This window comes from Paralichthys olivaceus, chromosome 13, assembly GCF_024713975.1.
Source record: "Paralichthys olivaceus isolate ysfri-2021 chromosome 13, ASM2471397v2, whole genome shotgun sequence".
Classification (NCBI taxonomy): Eukaryota; Metazoa; Chordata; class Actinopteri; order Pleuronectiformes; family Paralichthyidae; genus Paralichthys; species Paralichthys olivaceus.
In genome coordinates, this window is record NC_091105.1 from 400,689 (window position 1) to 421,531 (window position 20,843).

At 44.9% G+C, this 20,843-nt stretch overlaps 1 protein-coding gene across 1 annotated transcript; it reads left to right on the forward strand.

The window, feature by feature from the left end:
- Positions 1 to 34: 34 nt before the first annotated feature.
- cpne4a (copine IVa) lies at positions 35 to 20,441 on the forward strand. The gene is made up of 16 exons (XM_069536792.1): positions 35 to 498; positions 3,945 to 4,136; positions 5,963 to 6,142; positions 7,735 to 7,806; positions 8,419 to 8,493; positions 8,749 to 8,832; positions 10,219 to 10,308; positions 10,508 to 10,606; positions 12,761 to 12,847; positions 13,582 to 13,641; positions 14,257 to 14,390; positions 15,337 to 15,391; positions 16,819 to 16,870; positions 17,218 to 17,351; positions 17,797 to 18,033; positions 20,050 to 20,441. The coding sequence occupies exons 2-16, from the start codon at positions 3,966 to 3,968 to the stop codon at positions 20,179 to 20,181; spliced, it is 1,662 nt and encodes a 553-aa protein (XP_069392893.1). The 5' UTR covers positions 35 to 498; positions 3,945 to 3,965; the 3' UTR covers positions 20,182 to 20,441.
- The last annotated feature ends 402 nt before the right edge of the window (positions 20,442 to 20,843 follow it).

Here is a 20,843-nt window from a genome sequence, read left to right on the forward strand (position 1 = left end):
ATATTCAGAATCTGCTTTCTTTAAAAAAATAAACCATGGTTTTCAAAATAAATGACAGTAAATTGGCCTTTTTCTACATCCGGTTCTAATGTTTGTCTTTGTTCAGGTGATTTCACAGAAACTGTCTCCTTCGTGTTTCTCCGGATGTCTTCGTGTTTCTCCGGATGTCTTCGTGTTTCTCCGGATGTTTCTCCGGATGTCTTCGTGTTTCTCCGTCGATGTGCCCCTCCTCCGGCCTGTGCTCCCTGTGCTCGGCCTGCAGGGGGCGCTGCAGCCCGCTGCCTCTCTCCGTGTCTCCTCCTCCTCCCCCGGTGTGTGTGTGAGGCTTCCCCCGCTATAAAGGCGTGAGAGGCGGCTGCTGGCTGCAGAGGCTCCGGCAGCCACAGGAGGAGCAGGAGGAGCAGGAGGAGCAGGAGGAAGAGGAGGAAGAGGAGGAAGATGAGACGGAGCTGAAACTGGAAACTTTCTGATGCTTCTTCTCTCTGAGGCTGTGAACAGGTAAAACACTTTCTGTGACTTCTTCATCTCATCATGTCTCTAACATGTGTCTACACACATGTTAGAGACATGATGAGACACATGTTAGAGACATTAGAGACACATGTTAGAGACATTAGAGAAACATGTTAGAGACAGAGACACATGTTAGAGACATTAGAGAAACATGTTAGAGACAGAGAAACATGTTAGAGACAGAGACACATGTTAGAGACATTAGAGAAACATGTTAGAGACAGAGACACATGTTAGAGACAGAGACACATGTTAGAGACATTAGAGAAACATGTTAGAGACAGAGACACATGTTAGAGACAGAGAAACATGTTAGAGACATTAGAGACACATGTTAGAGACAGAGACACATGTTAGAGACAGAGACACATGTTAGAGACAGAGAAACATGTTAGAGACATTAGAGACACATGTTAGAGACATTAGAGAAACATGTTAGAGACAGAGACACATGTTAGAGACATTAGAGAAACATGTTAGAGACAGAGACACATGTTAGAGACAGAGACACATGTTAGAGACAGAGACACATGTTAGAGACAGAGAAACATGTTAGAGACATTAGAGACACATGTTAGAGACATTAGAGAAACATGTTAGAGACAGAGACACATGTTAGAGACATTAGAGAAACATGTTAGAGACAGAGACACATGTTAGAGACATTAGAGAAACATGTTGTGTAGACATGTTGTGTAGTCATGTTGTGTAGTCATGTTGTGTAGACATGTTGTGTAGACATGTTGTGTAGACATGTTGTGTAGTCATGTTGTGTAGTCAGGTTGTGTAGACATGTTGTGTAGACATGTTGTGTAGTCATGTTGTGTAGACATTTTGTGTAGACATGTTCTGTAGTCATGTTGTGTAGACATGTTGTGTAGTCATGTTGTGTAGACATGTTGTGTAGTCAGTGTGTGTAGTCATGTTGTGTAGTCATGTTGTGTAGACATGTTGTGTAGACATGTTGTGTAGTCATGTTGTGTGGTCATGTTGTGTAGTCATGGTGTGTAGACATGTTGTGTAGTCATGTTGTGTAGTCATGTTGTGTAGACATATTGTGTAGTCATGTTGTCTGGACATGTTGTGTAGTCAGTGTGTGTAGTCATGTTGTGTAGTCATGTTGTGTAGACATGTTGTGTAGTCAGTGTGTGTAGTCATGTTGTGTAGACATGTTGTGTAGACATGTTGTGTAGTCACGTTGTGTAGTCATGTTGTGTAGACATGTTGTGTAGTCAGGTTGTGTAGACATGTTGTGTAGTCAGGTTGTGTAGACATGTTGTGTAGTCAGTGTGTGTAGTCATGTTGTGTAGTCATGTTGTGTAGACATGTTGTGTAGACATGTTGTGTAGTCATGTTGTGTAGTCATGTTGTGTAGACATGTTGTGTAGTCATGTTGTGTAGTCATGTTGTGTAGACATGTTGTGTCGACTCGTTCACAACAACAGGAACATGTGGGGACATTCAGGTGAGGGGTGGAGCCTGTAGAGCAGCAGGAGGCGGGACATGGCGTCTAAACTGTGTAAAGATCAGTGTTGTTGTTTACAGCTCGTCCACACGGCGTCGGCCCTCATCACCAAAACATCTGGAACCTCCTCGTCTGTCCACGTGGACGTCTCCGTCCTCTACGTGTGCGGCTCCTCTTCTTCATCCTGAGACATTTGTGTTCTTCAGCTTCACGTCCGTCACGTGTTAGAAACCTGAGAGACACGCCCACTCATATTTTCAGGGACATTAAATTTTTTTATTTCTTTACTCACCAACTTCTTCCTCCAGAAGAAGAAACTCGATGTTTGACAGTTAATCAAATAACCACGTAGCTGAAATGTGAGTTTTTGTGGTTTCACTGTGTTTCAGTGACTTTACAGTGAAACTGATCATCTACAGATCTGTGGGGAGTTTTATTTGTGTGGCACCAAATCATAAATCCATGATCTCCAGACTCGAGCTTCAGATCTTCTTCATCTAGAGAAACCAACAGGAGAAACTCCCTCGTCCACAGAGAGAAACCTCTAGAACCAGACTCCCTTTGGGTGAGGAGAGAGCGATGGGGAGGAGAGGGGAGAGAAGAGAGAGAGAGATGGGAGAGAAGAGAGAGAGAGAGATGGGGAGAGAGGTTTTAAACAACCTCCTGCATTCTGTCCATCCTCCTCACACTGTAACCGGAGCCGGCGGCACGCAGGATATTCTGACTGGACGGTATCTAACTTCCTGTGAACATTACCGCCGCCTCGCTCTGCCCGAGGTCAATCGGACGAGAGTGCTGCTGATGTGATGGACGGAGCGGATGAAGTGATTGGTGGTTGAGGTGGAGATTCGATTCCTGACGCAGCGGAAATGGTTCCTGTGAGGGTGGAGTTCATCAGACGACGGAGACGATGGAGGCTGAAGATCGATGTAACGTGAAGCTGCAAAACGTTTAAATCTGATCAAACACTATTTCTTCAAATAGAAAAATGTCTTTTCTACGACGGAGTATTAGGGCCACATTAAAAAAATAATAATTGGGGAATTAATTACGAGGTTTAACCCTAATGAAGTCCAAAAGATGAAGTATCTCCTTGTTTGGGAAAACTATACTAAAGTACAATTCCACGAAATGCTCCACGGCCATTTTTAATAACGAATTTATTTTCGTAATTAATTCCCCCCCCAATTTTTTAAAAATGTGGTCCTAATACTCTGTCGTTCTTTTCTTCAAAAGACAGGCAAAGACACTTTGTCTTTTTGGGAAATTTGGACATTGTTCTTAAAGTTGACTTGTTTTTGCTGAAAAATAATAAAATAGTTTTGATGTAAAATGTTGACATTTTCTTTCAAATCAAATCTTAAACAGAAACAAAGAATCGGGACGGTTTGCGTCGGTGTGTGGGGCTGCGTTAGTGCCCGTCCTCACAGATGCAGTTCTTTGGAATAAAAAGAAAACAGAATAAAGAATTAAAGCTCACAGAATTCATTTCCTGGAAATGACCAAGAGAAACATGTCAGTTGATTTATAAACAACATAAAACACGTTTCTGCTTCCACAGCAGTCAAACCTCGGAGGAACTACTTTCTCCTGAACACGTTTGTTCTTGTCTTTCACAAACTAAACCTTCATCTTCACGGCTGCGTTTTCATTTGGAAACAAACGACTGGAGTTTTCAAGAGTCTTTAACGCGACAAACAGAAACGGAGATGTTTGGAAACGATGACGTAGACGCTAACAACCTCTTGCTGATCGGGTCTTTTTAGTCATGATGTTCTCTTCACTGATTCGTCAGGCTCCTGTCACATGACCCCCTCCCTGTCACATGACCTCCTTCAGGAAGAAAACAACCAGCTTCAGCTCCCAGAGTAGAAACAACGTGAAGAATCCTGTTCGTAAGAAACTGAGTGACAATGTGTTCTAAAGAGCCGTCCATCCCGTTAACCAATCATTTGTCCTCACCTAGACTTCCTGTCCCGCCTCCACCATGAGTGACATCTACGAGTCAGCAGCCAACTCCCTGGGTCTCTTCAGCAGCCCCTGTCTGACCAAAGTGGAACTGCGACTCACCTGTAAAGGAATCTCAGACCGAGACGCTCTGTCCAAACCCGACCCCTGCGTCGTCCTCAAGATGCAGTCCCACGGACAGTGGATGGAGGTAGGTTGCCACGGCAACCTGACTGAGCTCAGCTCTAGGTTCTGTTGGTGTGATTTGAATGTTTTCATTCTCGTTGATTTCTACTCGATGTGACTTTTCATTTCTCCTTCGGTTTCGGTTCTTCTGAGAAACTCTTGTGCGGTTTGTTTACGATGATTATTCATCACATGAGACGATCTGCAGGTGATGAGAGGACGGACACAGGTCCAACATCTGTCCTGAGGGATGTTCCCTCATAACAACAAGCAGCTGATCCTCGTTCACACCTGGAATCAGCGTCTGTCCTCAGGGAACTGTCCATCAGCTCTGAAGTCAGGGAACATCTTTCATTCACGGAATGTTTCAATGCTGAACTTCTGCTTAACATATTTCAGAGTTTCAGTGTTTTATTATATTTATTAAAGTTTTAAACACATGAAAAACACACACACACATACACACACACAAACACACACATACACACACAAACACACACACACATACACACACACAAACACACACATACACATACACACACACACATACACACACACATACACACACATACACACACACAAACACACACATACACACACACACATACACACATACACACACATACACACACACACATACACACACACAAACACACACAAACACACACATACACACACATACACACACATACACACACACAAACACACACAAACACACACAAACACACACATACACACACACACATACACACACACAAACATACACACACACACACATACACACACACATACACACACACAAAGTATTTGGTTTCTAACGAGAACACTTTTTAAACTCATCATCATGTGACACAAAAATAAATCCTGCACGTCTGATCTGAGATCAGTTTTTAAATGTCTGTGTTTGTGAATGTGTTGTTTTGAAGTCACTTCCTGTTTGTGTGTGCTCGCTGTGACTCCGTCAGACCTGGTTTCTCTTGCCCCACTTGAAGTATTTTTAGCGGCAGTGGAGACGCAGATGAAACGTCGACATGGACTCTAACTTCTCTTCATGTTCTCTCTGCTGCTGCTTTTATTTTTCCTCTCGTCCCACTTTCCTCTCAGATCGTCCCCTTTAATCAGCCTGATGAGGTCATCACAGAACCAATGACGTCTGACGTCTCTTATCAGACACGAGACGTCTTCAGTCGTTCACTTTGTGAAGATCGATCAAACGCTGATCGATCTTTGGAGGATTGGAAATAAAATCACAGAGAAAAAAACAGTCACTGTTTTATACACACACACACACACACACAGTGGAAAGACAGTGGACACACAGTGGACACACAGTGGAAAGACAGTGGACACACAGTGGAAAGACAGTGGACACACAGTGGACACACAGTGGACACACAGTGGAAAGACAGTGGACACACAGTGGAAAGACAGTGGACACACAGTGGACACACAGTGGACACACCGGGGTCCTCACAACAGCCAGAGACAAACCATACGCTTTTCAACACGTTTGATTTCTCTCAAATACATAAAATAAAGTTCAAGCGTCCAGCGCTCTTTGCTTGTCAGCTCTGTCTCTTTGTGTCTCTTTGTGTCTCTTTGTGTCTCTTTGTGTCTCCTTGTGTCTCTTTGTGTCTCCTTGTGTCTCCTTGTGTCTCTTTGTCTCCTCCTCCTATGGCAGCTCTTCCTTGAATCCAGGGACAGTTCATTGTCCTCAGCTGCTCTGATCCTCCTTCATTCAGAGTCACTGATGTTTTTCGAGATGATGTGAGAGTTCTTCCACTTCCTGTGTGTCGTCCTGTCAGTTCCCTACTCATCATTTTATTGATGATGTGTCGGTGTCTCCTGCAGGTGGACCGGACGGAGTTGATGCGCAGCTGTGTGAACCCCACATACTCTAAGGTTTTCACTCTGGACTTTTATTTTGAAGAGGTGCAGCGTCTACGCTTTGAGCTGTTCGACATCAACAGCAACTTCAACAGCCTGAAGGAGGCGGACTTCCTGGGCTCAGTGGAGTGCACTCTGGGACAGGTGAGGTCACCACCTGGGACAGGTGAGGTCACCACCTCCAAAACACTTTTACAATACATTACACAATATACTCATAATAATATATTCACAGATTATATTATACATTATCTTTTACATTATATTTACAGATTGTAGATATAGATTAAATCCGGTCCTGTCAGGATGCTACACTGTGCCTTTAACTGATTCATCCTCTGGGGAACCTGAAAGTCTGTGAAACATAAATGATCTTAAATATTAAATATAGACTCAAGCAGCTTTTCTCCATCTGCCGTTGGCCTGGTTATAGATTGAAGTTAATTCTTGTCATCATGAGGCCTGATGGTGGAATGTTCAGTTTGCTGGTGGCGGGGGTGTGAAGCCGTGTTGGAAGAGTTTGAACATGCAGGAGAAGATGAGGAGAAGAGGAGCAGCATCCAAGTCTGAGACTGAACAATCGGCTCCCACCAGGGTCGGAGACTCCCCCTCGCTCCTCCTCCTCGTCATTGTCTCTGCCAGCTCCTCCAGCGGCCAGATGGTGGACGCTCTGCTGACGGGCCGGGAAGAAACCGCCAGAAACCCCCTCTGAGGAAGAGGAGAGAGGACGGAGCCAGAAGACGAAGTCAGCTTCATGACGAAGAGGAAACAGTTTTCACACGATGCAGCTTCATGAGAACCAGATCAGCTGAGTTTATATGACACAACGGAGCTGCAGCAGAGACATGAGGGACGAAGACCATACGTCCATACGAGTCCAGGTCCAGATCTAAAACCAGCTCCAGGTCTGAAACCAGGTCCTTCATCAACATCATCCTCACTTCCTGGAAATGTGTCAAAGTTTCCCGTAAAAAAGATTTAAAACCTTCAGAATTCAAACCTGTCAGACATCGAACAGAAGAGACGCTGCAGCTCATTGGTCCAAAATATTCAGTCTGAGACCGGTTTCATCAAAATCTAATAAAAACTCTTCAGACTGTCGATTCACAGACTCTGAGCTGAAATCAGCTCAAATGCTTTGTTGATGAAACTGATCAGGTTTGTGTCTCTCTGTGTCTCTGTGTCTCTGTGTCTCTGTCTGTGTCTCTGTCTCTCTCTGTGTCTCTGTCTCTCTCTGTGTCTCTGTCTCTCTGTGTCTCTGTCTCTCTGTCTCTCTGTGTCTCTGTGTCTCTCTGTCTCTGTGTCTCTGTCTCTCTCTGTGTCTCTGTCTCTCTGTGTCTCTGTCTCTCTCTGTGTCTCTGTCTCTCTGTGTCTCTCTCTCTGTGTCTCTGTGTCTCTGTGTCTCTGTCTCTGTGTCTCTGTCTGTCTCTGTCTCTGTGTCTCTCTCTCTGTGTCTCTGTGTCTCTGTGTCTCTGTGTCTCTGTCTGTGTCTCTGTCTCTCTGTGTCTGTCTCTGTCTCTGTGTCTCTGTCTCTCTCTGTCTCTGTGTCTCTGTCTCTCTGTGTCTCTGTCTCTGTGTCTCTGTCTGTCTCTGTCTCTGTGTCTCTCTCTCTGTGTCTCTGTGTCTCTGTCTCTCTCTGTCTCTGTGTCTCTGTCTCTGTGTCTCTGTCTGTGTCTCTGTCTCTCTCTGTCTCTGTCTCTCTCTGTCTCTGTGTCTCTGTCTGTCTCTGTGTGTAGATCATCTCTCAGAGGAAACTGTCTAAAGCTCTGCTCAGACCTGGAGGAACTGTTGGAAAAACCATCATCACGGTGAGTCTCGTTCTCTGACTGTTCCTCATCGTGTGTAATCTGATTACAATCTGTTTCCATGGATACACATGGACTCAGTTTTGTTCTAATGGGCGGAGTCACTGAGTGTGACGAGTCGTTTGTTCTTTGTGTCTCGGTCATGAAACGTTTTCAAACCTGCGTCGTTCCCTCGTTCAGGAGGATTTATTTTGAAATGATCTGTGAACAGGAAGTTGCTGCAGTTACACCGTTTGTTTTCCACTCCTCTATTCTTTCTTTCCTTCCTCTGTCTTTCATTTTTGTTTCCAGTCTTCTTTCTTTATATTCTTCACTCCTGTCCCTCCAGAGTCATTGCTGTCTCTCATTCTTTCATTCTTCCTTCTTCTGTCTGTGATGGATTCTTTATTTGGGTCCATGTTCCCTCTGCTAACACGGAGGAGGTGGTCGTTTATGACCAATACTGCAGAGAGCCACCAGGGGGCGTTCAGATGATTCGTCTTCCTGTCGTTTATCTAAAGTCAAATATAACAATGGTGTGTGTGTGTGTGTGTGTGTGTGTGTGTGTGTGTGTGTGTGTGTGTGTGTGTGTGTGGTGTGTGTGTGTGTGTGTGGTGTGTGTCTGTGTGTGTTTAGATTACAGCGGAGGAGCTGACAGGGAACGATGACTACATCGAACTCTCCTTCAGCGCCAGGAAACTGGATGATAAGGTAACAGCTGTGTGTGTGTGAGAGAGAGTGTGTGTGTGTGTGTGAGAGTGTGTGTGTGTGTGTGTGTAACTACTGTGTGTGTGTGAGAGTGTGTGTGTGTGTGTAACTACTGTGTGTGTGTGAGTGTGTAACTACTGTGTGTGTGTGTGTGTAACTACTGTGTGTGTGTGAGAGTGTGAGTGTGTGTGTGTGTGTAACTACTGTGTGTGTGAGAGTGTGTGTGTGTGTGTGTGTAACTACTGTGTGTGTGTTCAGGACTTCTTCAGTAAGTCTGATCCGTTCCTGGAGATCTACAGACTGAATGATGACGCCACACTGCAACTCGTCTACAGAACTGAGGTCTGAACACACAGAGTGACATCACACCAACACTGTGAGGTCATCACCATCCTCATCCTCATCATCATCATCACCATCCTCATCATCCTCATCCTCATCATCATCATCATCACCATCCTCATCATCCTCATCCTCATCATCATCATCATCATCACCATCCTCATCATCCTTATCATCATCATCATCACCATCACCCTCATCATCCTCATCACCATCATCATCATCATCATCCTCATCACCATCATCCTCATCATCCTCATCATCATCATCATCCTCATCATCCTCACCATCATCATCCTTATCACCATCCTCATCATCAACATCATCATCATCCTCATCATCATCATCATCATCATCATCATCCTCATCATCCTCACCATCATCATCCTTATCACCATCCTCATCATCATCATCATCATCACCATCCTCATCATCCTCATCCTCATCATCATCATCATCATCACCATCCTCATCATCCTCATCCTTATCATCATCATCATCACCATCACCCTCATCATCCTCATCACCATCATCATCATCATCATCATCATCATCACCATCACCATCACCCTCATCATCCTCACCATCACCATCACCCTCATCATCATCATCATCACCATCACCATCACCCTCATCATCATCATCATCATCATCACCATCACCATCACCATCATCCTCATCATCCTCATCATCATCATCATCCTCATCATCCTCACCATCATCATCCTTATCACCATCCTCATCATCCTCACCATCATCATCATCATCATCCTCACCATCATCATCCTCATCATCATCATCATCATCATCACCATCACCATCACCCTCATCATCCTCACCATCACCATCACCCTCATCATCATCACCATCACCATCACCCTCATCATCCTCACCATCACCATCACCCTCATCATCATCATCATCACCATCACCATCACCCTCATCATCATCATCATCATCATCACCATCACCATCACCCTCATCATCCTCATCATCCTCATCATCATCATCATCCTCATCATCCTCACCATCATCATCCTTATCACCATCCTCATCATCCTCACCATCATCATCATCATCATCCTCACCATCATCATCCTCATCATCATCATCATCATCATCACCATCACCATCACCCTCATCATCCTCACCATCACCATCACCCTCATCATCATCATCATCACCATCACCATCACCCTCATCATCATCATCATCATCATCACCATCACCATCACCCTCATCATCCTCATCATCCTCATCATCATCATCCTTATCACCATCCTCATCATCCTCACCATCATCATCATCATCCTCATCATCATCATCATCATCATCTTCATCCTCATCCTCATCTTCATCATTAATAAACTCTCTCTTCTCTGTCAGACTGTTATGAATAATCTCAACCCAGTGTGGAAAACCTTCAAAGTTTCCCTCAACTCACTCTGCAGTGGAGACCATGAGCGCAAGCTGCAGGTACACACACACACACACACCGACACACACACTGACACACACACCGACACACACACTGACACACACACCGACACACACACTGACACACACACCGACACACACACCGACACACACCGACACACACACTGAATGATCCGAGTCTCATCTGTTTGTGGACGTGTGTGTGTGTGTGTGTGTGTGTGTGTGTGTGTGTGTGCAGTGCACCGTGTGGGACTGGGACTCCAACGGGAAACACGACTACATCGGAGAGTTTGAGGCGTCGTTCAAAGAGATGAGAGGAGCCATCGATGGGAGACAGGTACGCTGCTCTTCATCGTGTGGATGTTTATATTTCACATAATATTGTTAGTGGCATCATCTTTATTAACTATTTTAAAAATGTTTCTAACTAATCTTTTTGTTTTAAAAATGACTGGATCATAATAATAATCAAAAAAACATTTTCTGAAAGTAAGAATTAAAAATGTCGATGATGGATATAGAAGTTTTGCAGATCCTCAGTGTCTCTATATAAAAGACTTAAGAAGGTTTCCTGCAGCTCCTTCATGTTCAGCATTACGACTTCTCTGCTGCTCTGGTTCCTCTGGGAGTCGATGTCAGTGAGGCAGATATCTGCTCACTCCTTCAGCCGCACAATCAATTTACCAGCTGAGTGAGACTCAGACTGAGCGACACCACAGCGCACACACTCCGACATGCTGTTACACAACAAGACAAAGACACGGGGCTCAGGAGGACACTTTTTATTCCTACACAACAGTCGACAGGTCAATGTGTTAACTAACATTCTCAAAGACATTTTAGAAATAAGACATACGACAAACAGTGTGTGACCAGAGCAGGGAGAGATTTTTTAAAGACCACACGTGAAGTCACTTTTCACGTCTTTGTAACACAGATCTTTGTTTCCCCTGATTTGAGAAAACACCATCGTCTCTCTTCTACAAACCACGGTTTAGATGTACGACGCTGTTGTTTCCAGTTTCCAGAACTTTATAATCTTCCATCATCTAAAGAATATATATATATATATTATTAAATGGCTCAGACTGCTTCATGAACACAGCGGAGCCACGTTGGACTAAAGTTAGTAAATTAACAGAATGTGTGTGAACGTCTGATGAGAAGCAGAACAACCCACCGTCACCTTGTGGCTAAACACCTCAGGTGACCTCAGCAGGTTTAACCAGACATGACCTGATCTCCCTCAGGTCCTTGAGCTCCAGGTTCCCATGAAAGTTCCAATTAGCAGCGTGACCGCCCCCCCCAGGCCGTAACACTGTAGCGTTTGTTTGGACAGATGTAATAACCCCAGGACGCCGGCGGCAGAGACACAGATAATGAAGCCACAGCCGTCCAGAGGAGACGCTGCAGAAACCAGGCGCTAATTAAAGTTAAGCTCCTCATGGCTTCATGTTTCCAGAGGCTCAGGTTCTGTGCGTTCTCACGAAATGTCCTGAAGACGACGACAATACAAACAAACAACGTGAGCGTGGTGGATTCTTCAGCAGCGTCGCTCAGCTGTCTCATTATCAGTGACGAGGAGTGTTTGTAGTGACACCAGGTTTCATTAACCCGTCCACCTTCAGAGCGCAGAGGAAGAAATTCATTCAAATCCAGCTCCAGCTTGAAAATGAGGCTGAAACTACAGAAACATGAATCTGTGATCGTTCTAGCGTCTCTGTTTCACTCGTCACTGAGGTTGAACTGGAGCCTCCAGGGGGCGCTGTGTGTCACCCGCTCTCCACAGAGCCGACCCTCAGTCTCAGGTCTTGTTTGGGCGGCTGAAGGATGGTGTCTGTGGTCAGGCCTGAATATAAATGAAACTGTGATCATTATATCAACACGTCTCTCTGGACTTCAGGGACAAAAGTGTCTTTTCCATAAACTATTGTCGAAGCCTCTGTTGGGGACGGACCACCGGGGAGGTCCGAGGAACCGATCAGCGTCAGGATGGAAGGTTTCAGAGCTGCTCTGTGATCTGCTGTATGTTCGCTCGTAACATTTGAATTTGACCTGTTTACACGTCACCACGGAATTTAAACAAGATGATAATGTTCAGTTATGGATCAGAAGCAGAATGACCTCATCACGACGCTTCCTACAAACAGCCGTGAGTCTTTTTTACGACAGTGGAAACACTTCACTGGAATAGTTTCTGTGTTGACACATGAACATCACGTGTTGTTAACATCACACGCTCTTTACATGGCAGCACGTAACGTAAGCCTACAGTTAGCTAGTAGCTGGTCCACACGTACAAATACAATTATACAAAATGTATAAAGTGTGTCTAGAATTTACGTGAACGGATTCTGACCCCAGGACGAGGAGCTAATGTTTGAAAACAGTTGTGTGGGACCACAGGAGGAACGTCCCCTGTCTTCGTCCACCTCAGACGTGTCAAATGACAGAAAAGTATTTGTTGTAATTGTGTGTTTGTGTGTTGCAGGTGCAGTGGCCGTGTATAAATCCCAAATACAGAGTGAAGAAGAAGAATTATAAGAACTCTGGGATCGTCATCCTGAACCAGTGCAAGGTGACGTTTCCGTTTTTATCACAAACCGACGTCGTTTCAATCTCTGAAGCTTTAATCTGTTGTTTAATCCAAACAGTTCAGGGATCATTGTTGTCCAGCCCTCGTCTCGTTCCTCTCGGCGCCTGGCGTTGGCGTCGGGCTGACAGGCTGTTAGGGGAACCAATTATGTAGCTGTGAGCAGCCTGACTAACCTGACATTTCCTGCCAGACGAAGCTGAACGGCGCTCAGACACCGAGCGAGGGAGCCTGGGGATTCCAGCTGCCGAACGAGAGCCAGATAACATTTAGTCCGATGACACTCGGCACGTGAAGAGCTGCCACTTCACGTCCAGTCGAGGGTCGTCTACGGGACGAGGCGTCGCACAACAGGGAAACAAATTACTGAGCAGCTGCCAGTTCATTCACACTTGATGGACGAGGAGTCGGAGCGGAGGCAGAACATTTTCTTCAGTTTGTGCTGAGACGACGGAATGAGAGCAGGTTACAGGTGGATCCTTAACGAACCACGATCCAGCTCCGACCTCATGACCTCAGTCTGATCAACATCCAGCTGCAGAACATCACTCTGATCTCGTTCTGTCAGAGCCTGGGGCCGACCGGGGCCTGGGGCCGACCGGGGTCCGACCGGAGCCTGGGGCCGACCGCTGGGGGCCTGTAGTGTGTGATGTCACATTTGATGTGTGTGATGTCGAAACATTTAAATATCAACTTTTTTTCTTTTCTTTCTTCTGCAGATCATCAAGATGCACTCGTTCCTGGATTATATCATGGGAGGCTGTCAGATCCAGTTTACAGTGAGAACACACACACACACACACACACACACACACACACAGACACAGACAGACACACACACACACACACACACACACACACACAGACAGACAGACAGACAGAGACACACACACACTCACACACAGACACACACACACACACACACACAGACAGACACACACACACTCACACACAGACACACACAGACAGACAGAGACACACACACACTCACACACACACACACACAGACAGACACACACACACTCTCACACACAGACAAACACACACACTCACACACACAGACACACACACACACTCACACACACACAGACACACAGACACACACAGGTGATCCTCAGGTCATTGTTGTGTTACACAGTCTGGGTTCCCGGTCTCTCTGTTGTTGCCATGGAAACAGTCACCATGGCAACATGCTCCAGTTCTTCACTGTCCCAGTTAGCACCTGCAGCTGTAACTGACCAGTTAAATATATATACATGTATATATATACATATGTGTATATATATATATGTACACACACACAGAGGATATATATGTATATATATATATATATACATATATATATATATATCTCCTCTCCTCCTCTCCTCTGTGATTGGCTGTCATCTCTCCAGGTAGCCATTGACTTCACGGCCTCTAACGGAGACCCTCGTAACAGCTGTTCTCTTCACTACATCCACCCGTACCAGCCCAACGAGTACCTGAAGGCTCTGGTTGCCGTGGGTGAGATCTGCCAGGACTACGACAGGTGGGTGCTTCAATGCATCTGGATCACGTGGTTCTGAACTGAGACTCTGTAGACTCCTAAACACTGAGTTAGAACAAGTTCACTTTCTGTTGCTGCAGCGCCACCTGTCGGCCGCTTCAACACCTTTCCACCGACATGGAACAGGTTTTGCTCCAGTTTGCGCTGAATGTTGCTCCGTTGATGTCAAACACAGACTGTAATTAAAGACGGACGACACGTCTCCGCTTTGTCTCTTTGCACAAAAATGAAGCTAAAATAGCTTAGATACAAATGCTGCCACCTTGTGGTGATGATGTCATTACAGTCAGAGTCTGAGCAGTGATCGAGAAGTGGCGCCGTGGTATCAAGGTCCCGCCCATACACGCTCTCAACCAATCACTAGTCAGTCTCAGCTGTCAATCATCAGCCTGTTTTTATATCATCAAACTACAAATTCAAACCAAACTCATCAGAAACATCTTAGACAAACATTTATTTAATGTCTACTCTGAATGTTAGAGTTTGGTCCATGTCCCTTCTGCTACCATGGAGGAGGAGGGTTTATGACCTATACTGCAGCCACACACCAGGGGGCGATGGACATGATTTGGCTTCACATCTTTATTTACAGTCTGTGGTTGAGAAAAGAATAAACCGGTTCTCAGCTGGAATCTAAAAGTGGGCGTGTCATATTGTAACGTTTGTTTGTTACCATGGTTACCTGATAAAACATCAATCATCGGGTGAATCCGTTCTTTAACAACTCGTCGCTCTGACGTGTCTTCACTGTGTGATTGGAGCAGGAAGTAGTAATCCCACCTCAGGGTCGCTGACTCTTCCAATCACCAGTCATTCCTCTGCTTTGTGTTGAAGTGGCGGTGGAATGAATGAGCTCGTTAACTCCTGCTGAGCCAATCACAAACCTCCTTCCATTTTTAACCTCAGACTTATTCGTTTTTTTTTCCAGTGACAAAATGTTCCCGGCGTTTGGCTTCGGCGCTCAGATCCCTCCTGACTTCAAGGTAATTTAACTGCTCCGCTTGCCATCTCTCCCAGCATGCTCTCTGTCAGGAGAGAGGTGAGGCGGTCCTGGTCAGACGCCGTTGATTATCTTCGCTGCAGGGTGGGAAAATCTACAAATACAGTTTCTGTTAGAGTAAGAAAAGTAAAGTGAGACAAAAACTAAAAAAGAGTCATTGATTCATCAGCTGAAGGATCGACTGGTAGAAACTGAATATGAAATAATCCTGACATGGTTTCACTAATGTTGTTTTCTTTACCCTCGAATGGGCCCTTCTATTTAAATACTTTATATTTAAATACTTTATATTTAAATACTTTATATTTCAATTCTTTATATTTAAATACTTTATATTTCAATTCTTTCTATTTAAATACTTTCTATTTCAATTCTTTCTATTTAAATACTTTATATTTCAATTCTTTATATTTACACACTATATTTAAATACTTTATATTGAAATACTTTATGTTTACATACTATATTTAAATACTTTATATTTCAATTCTTTATATTTACACACTATATTTAAATACTTTATATTTAAATACTTTATGTTTACATACTTTAAGCCGCAACATGACATTTCACCACTAGAGGTCACTACATTCTAAGGTTAGGGTTAATTTGTGTGAATATTCGTCGTCATCGTTAAAGTCGGCCGATGATTCATCCTCAGACTGAAACAGTCGTTATTAATGAAAAGATGATTCATAAACTCATGAACTCAGTTTCACTCTATAGTTGATGAGGTTTTAATAAATGATCGGACGATGTTATCAGAGGAAACTTTGTGTCTCAACTGTTTTTATTGAAGTTTCCTGCTGAGTCACTGACGTTCACATCAGCTGGAGACACTTTCATGGAGAATATTTAACAACGTCTTCGTCTCATGACTCCGGCTTCTTCCTGGAAGTTTCCAGCAGCGACGTCGCTGTTCGGCAACTCAAGTTTCCATTGGTCATAAATAAAGATGGAAGACGTGACGGCTCCCAAAAGTGAAGCCAGATCATCTCTATTGCCCCCTGGTGTCTGGCTGCAGTATAACTCATAAAGCCCTCCTCCTCCATGTTAGCAGACGGAACATGAGACAAACTAAAAGTCAAAGTAGACGTTAAATAAAAGTTAAAGATGTTTCTGTCGTTCAGCTCGTTCTTCTCTCTGATGTTTGTTCAAGTGTTTCTCATCAGTTTGGTTTAATTAGTTATTGATGAAATAAAAACAGGCGGAGACGTCATGATTGACAGCTGACACTGACTCAGGATTGGTGTAGAGCTGTAGGTGGGAGGGTAATAGAAAATGAAAAAAGGATAAAGAGGGATGAAGGTGAAGAGAGAGAGTTCATTATTTCTTCAGGTTCTTTTCTTTTTTATCACAGAGATCAAACAGACTTCCTGTCTCTCTCCCCCCCCTCCCCCTCCCCTCCAGGTCTCCCATGACTTTGCGGTGAATTTTAACGAGGAGAACCCGGAGTGTGCAGGTAGGTGCTCTGGTTTCCAGCGAGAGGAAAGAGGAAACTGTGACGAGCAGTCAGCTGATTCTCATGTTCCAGTCCGACTACAAAAAGCTAAAGAAGCCCTGAGGTCGTTAGTGATGATCACATCGACACTGAATAACAGCTGATGTCTCTTCACATCCTTTAACTCTTTGTTCTGCTTCATTGTTATTTGATATATTTGTTATATGAGACAAAGTAGAGAGTGGACGACACGCACAGGGCTCAGGCTGGATTCGAACCCGCGGCGCTGCAGAGAAGACGTGATGCTCGGAGTTGATCAATCTGTGTTGTTACCGTGATGATGAACCTCCTGACTCATGTGTGCTCAGGTATCCAGGGCGTCGTTGAGGCCTACCAGGCCTGCCTCCCCAAACTGCAGCTGTACGGTCCCACCAACATCGCCCCCATCATCCAGAAGGTCGCCAACTCCGCCTCACAGGAAGTCCACACCAAAGAGGCCATGGTGAGAGCACAGGCTTCATCGATCATGAACCTTCTTCAATCGTGGAACACGTTGACAGATGTTCATGTCCTGAACTTCAGGAACTGAACTTTACTGAACTTGTTTCAGTTTGTTCCAGGAAACAGCTGACTTTAACTCCGCCCACGACTCTTCTCGAAAACACACTTGAGTTGTTTTGTCATTTTAAAGTGTAACGTCTTGAACGTTACGATCCAAAGATCAAAAGAGATAAAGTGTGTTGTTTACATTTACTCATGTCACAGAACATGCTATGCTAGCTTAGCAATGCTAACGCAGAACCTTTTATTGCATAAACAGGATTTGATTGTTGTGGCTGCTTGAAAACTTCAGTCACACACAATGTGAGCGCAGTAATGGAACCACACCAACGCTTCTGTGGAAGTCATGTGACCGAGTGTTTGTCGTCCCGACTTCTCTCCTCCAGCAATACTTCATCCTGCTGATCCTGACCGACGGCGTCATCACCGACATGGCCGACACGAGGGAGGCCATCGTCCAGGCCTCGCACCTCCCCATGTCCGTCATCATCGTTGGGGTCGGGAACGCCGACTTCAGCGACATGCAGATGCTGGACGGCGACGACGGGATCCTACGATCTCCTAAAGGAGAACCCGTCCTGCGCGACATCGTCCAGTTTGTTCCCTTCCGCAACTTCAAACATGTGAGTGACGTTAAATCGTGTTTTGAAAAATGAAATTCAAACATTAATCATGTTTCACTGTTTCTGATTGAAACATATTTACTGTTGGAGGAGTTCCACAGGAAACGATCTTAGAGCCGTGTTCCTCCTCTTCACTCGTTTCTCTGGTTTCTCTCGTTGTTCAAAACTAGATTTCATGTTTAGTTCATCTCTGTTTTCTTTATTCAACCACTAACTCCAGCTAAAGATTCAGTGTGTGTGTGTGTGTGTGTGTGAGTGTGTGTGTGAGTGTGTGTTTGTGAGTGAGTGAGTGTTTAAGAGTGTGTGTGTGTGTGTGTGTGTGTGTGTGTTTGTGAGTGAGTGAGTGTTTAAGTGTGTGTGTGTGTGTTTAAGTGTGTGTGTGTGTGTGTGTGTGTGTGTGTGTGAGTGTGAGTGTTTAAGTGTGTGTGTGTGAGTGTGTGTGTGTTTGTGAGTGAGTGAGTGTTTAAGTGTGTGTGTGTGTGTGTGTGTGTTTGTGAGTGAGTGAGTGTTTAAGAGTGTGTGTGTGTGTGTGTGTGAGTGTGTGTGTGTGTTTGTGAGTGTTTAAGTGTGTGTGTGAGTGTGTGTGTGAGTGTGTGTGTGTGTTTGTGAGTGTTTAAGTGTGTGTGTGTGTGTGTGTGTGTGTTTGTGAGTGAGTGAGTGTTTAAGAGTGTGTGTGTGTGTGTGTGTGTAATGTTGCATGCAGCTGTGTTGTGTTAACAGAAACATTTGTGCGTTCACGGCCTCAGTGGAACTAAAAACCTAAAGAAGTGAACTGTGGCAGACGATTGTTGGTGTGAAAGATTCTCTCCTTGATAGAAAATGATAGAGACCCAGAGAAATGAGAGGACGAGTGGAGAGGAAAGTAATAAACCGAGGAGAGGACGGAGGATCAGAGCATATTGGAAGAGGAGGAGATGAAATGAGAAGAGAGGGAGTGAAGTTATTGAAGAAATTAGTTTCCAGCCTTAAAGAGGAAGACGAGGAGGCAGCTGTTGTATTTCTCTCCAGTGAGTTTCCGTTAACAAGTGAAGGTTTCACTGAGCAGCAGACTCTCAGGCTGGTTTCTCCTTCCTGGTTGAATCTGTGATGAATCAGAGTTTCGATCTTCAGCCGCAGGACGAGACGCCGCTTCACACATTTACTGCCGCTCCCAGAATCCTCCCTGAAGTCCTCGTTTCGCACCACAGAGTAACAGTGTGTACGCACAGTGTGTACGCACAGTGTGTACGCACAGTGTGTACGCACAGTGTGTACGCACAGTGTGTACGCACAGTGTGTACGCACAGTGTGTACGCACAGTGTGAGGCTGTTGTTTCCATGTGGTTCTGGTGCAGTGGCTCGAGGTTCAGTGGTTCTGAGTTCAAACCTGACGGCCGACCGGCACCTGTCAGTCCCCATGTCTGTCCAAACACATTAACGCAGATTAACTGGAGACTTTTCGGAGGTTGGTTCATGTCCCATCTGCTAACATGGGGTTTATGACGTGAACTGCAGCCAGCCACCAGGGGGAGATCAAGATTTTATTTCATGTCGTCCATCTTTAATGATACTCTCCTGAGATTGGCTCCGGACTAAACGTTGCTGCCACAAAGGATTGTGGGATGTCAGGAGACAGGAAACACTCCTGTCTGATTGGTTTTTAAGAACTCTACGTCAGACTCGTGTGTTCTTCACGATGAGACTGCACCCCCGTGTCACAGAAACAGCTCAGAAGTCAAGAATCGTCAGACGCAGCATCGCTTTCAAGAAAATCTTCTTCAAAATGTTTGTTGACTATAGATTTGAACTTTGAACGAGATGATGATGTTTAAACCCAGAGAAAACCGTGGATTCAACACTGAGCCAGTTTCAAGAGTCACGTTAAACCTGACGCATGTTTTAAAGAAGCTCAGTCAGATTCTGACGTTAAACTGATTGAAGCTCAATTGTCTGTGCGATGTTAAAGAACACGATGGGTTCATGTCAGAGGAGAAACTGTGTGTTGGTGGTTTCATTGTGATGTTTTCTCCTCGGCAGGCGACTCCGGCTGCTCTGGCTAAGAGTGTGCTTGCAGAAGTGCCCAACCAGGTGGTCGACTACTACAACAGCAAGGGCATCAAGCCCAAAGTGCCCAGCGAGTACCAGTCTTCCAGGACGTTCGGCCCCTGAGTGACGCCGCCGCCACGGTGGTTCAAGACTGAAGATGTTGACTGTGTTTTGTTCTTTGTTAGTGAAGATGTTAAAGGTGCTACACGAAGCATGTGACCACGAGGAAGAGACGCGTGTTCTACAGCAGGATAGATTTTTACAGACACTTTCATTTAAAGCTCAGAACAAGTGGAGGACGTTTCCTCACCTGTTGTCCTCTTTGCACGAGAAGCTGCAGGATGTTAGGATCGTCTCATCAGGGAAACATAAAGTACAGCAGCTGGTTTGTTCTGATTCAAAGAGCGATTTGATGAAGGATGTTTTTCTGCTGCTCAGTTTCTCCGTCTGTCAGTGACGATGCTGCTGACGTTCCTATGTTTCTCTCTTTGTTGATGCTGAACCAGTTCGTACAGGACCAGGTCTGAATCAGCCTGTCTCACGATCAGCACGCTTTACATTTGACCCCTCCATTAATTAAATACAGTTTCCAAAGACATCAGACAAACTCAACCAACACAGCAACGTCCTCTGTCCTTCACTCAACAAGAGTCAAACTACAGAGACACTTTCTGAGCAGTAACTGAAGCTCAGAGTCTCATGTGAGGATCCGTCTCCAGGACACGAGGACAATAGATGCTGATGAACTGGAGACATCAACACAACAACAGATTCACTACAGTGAT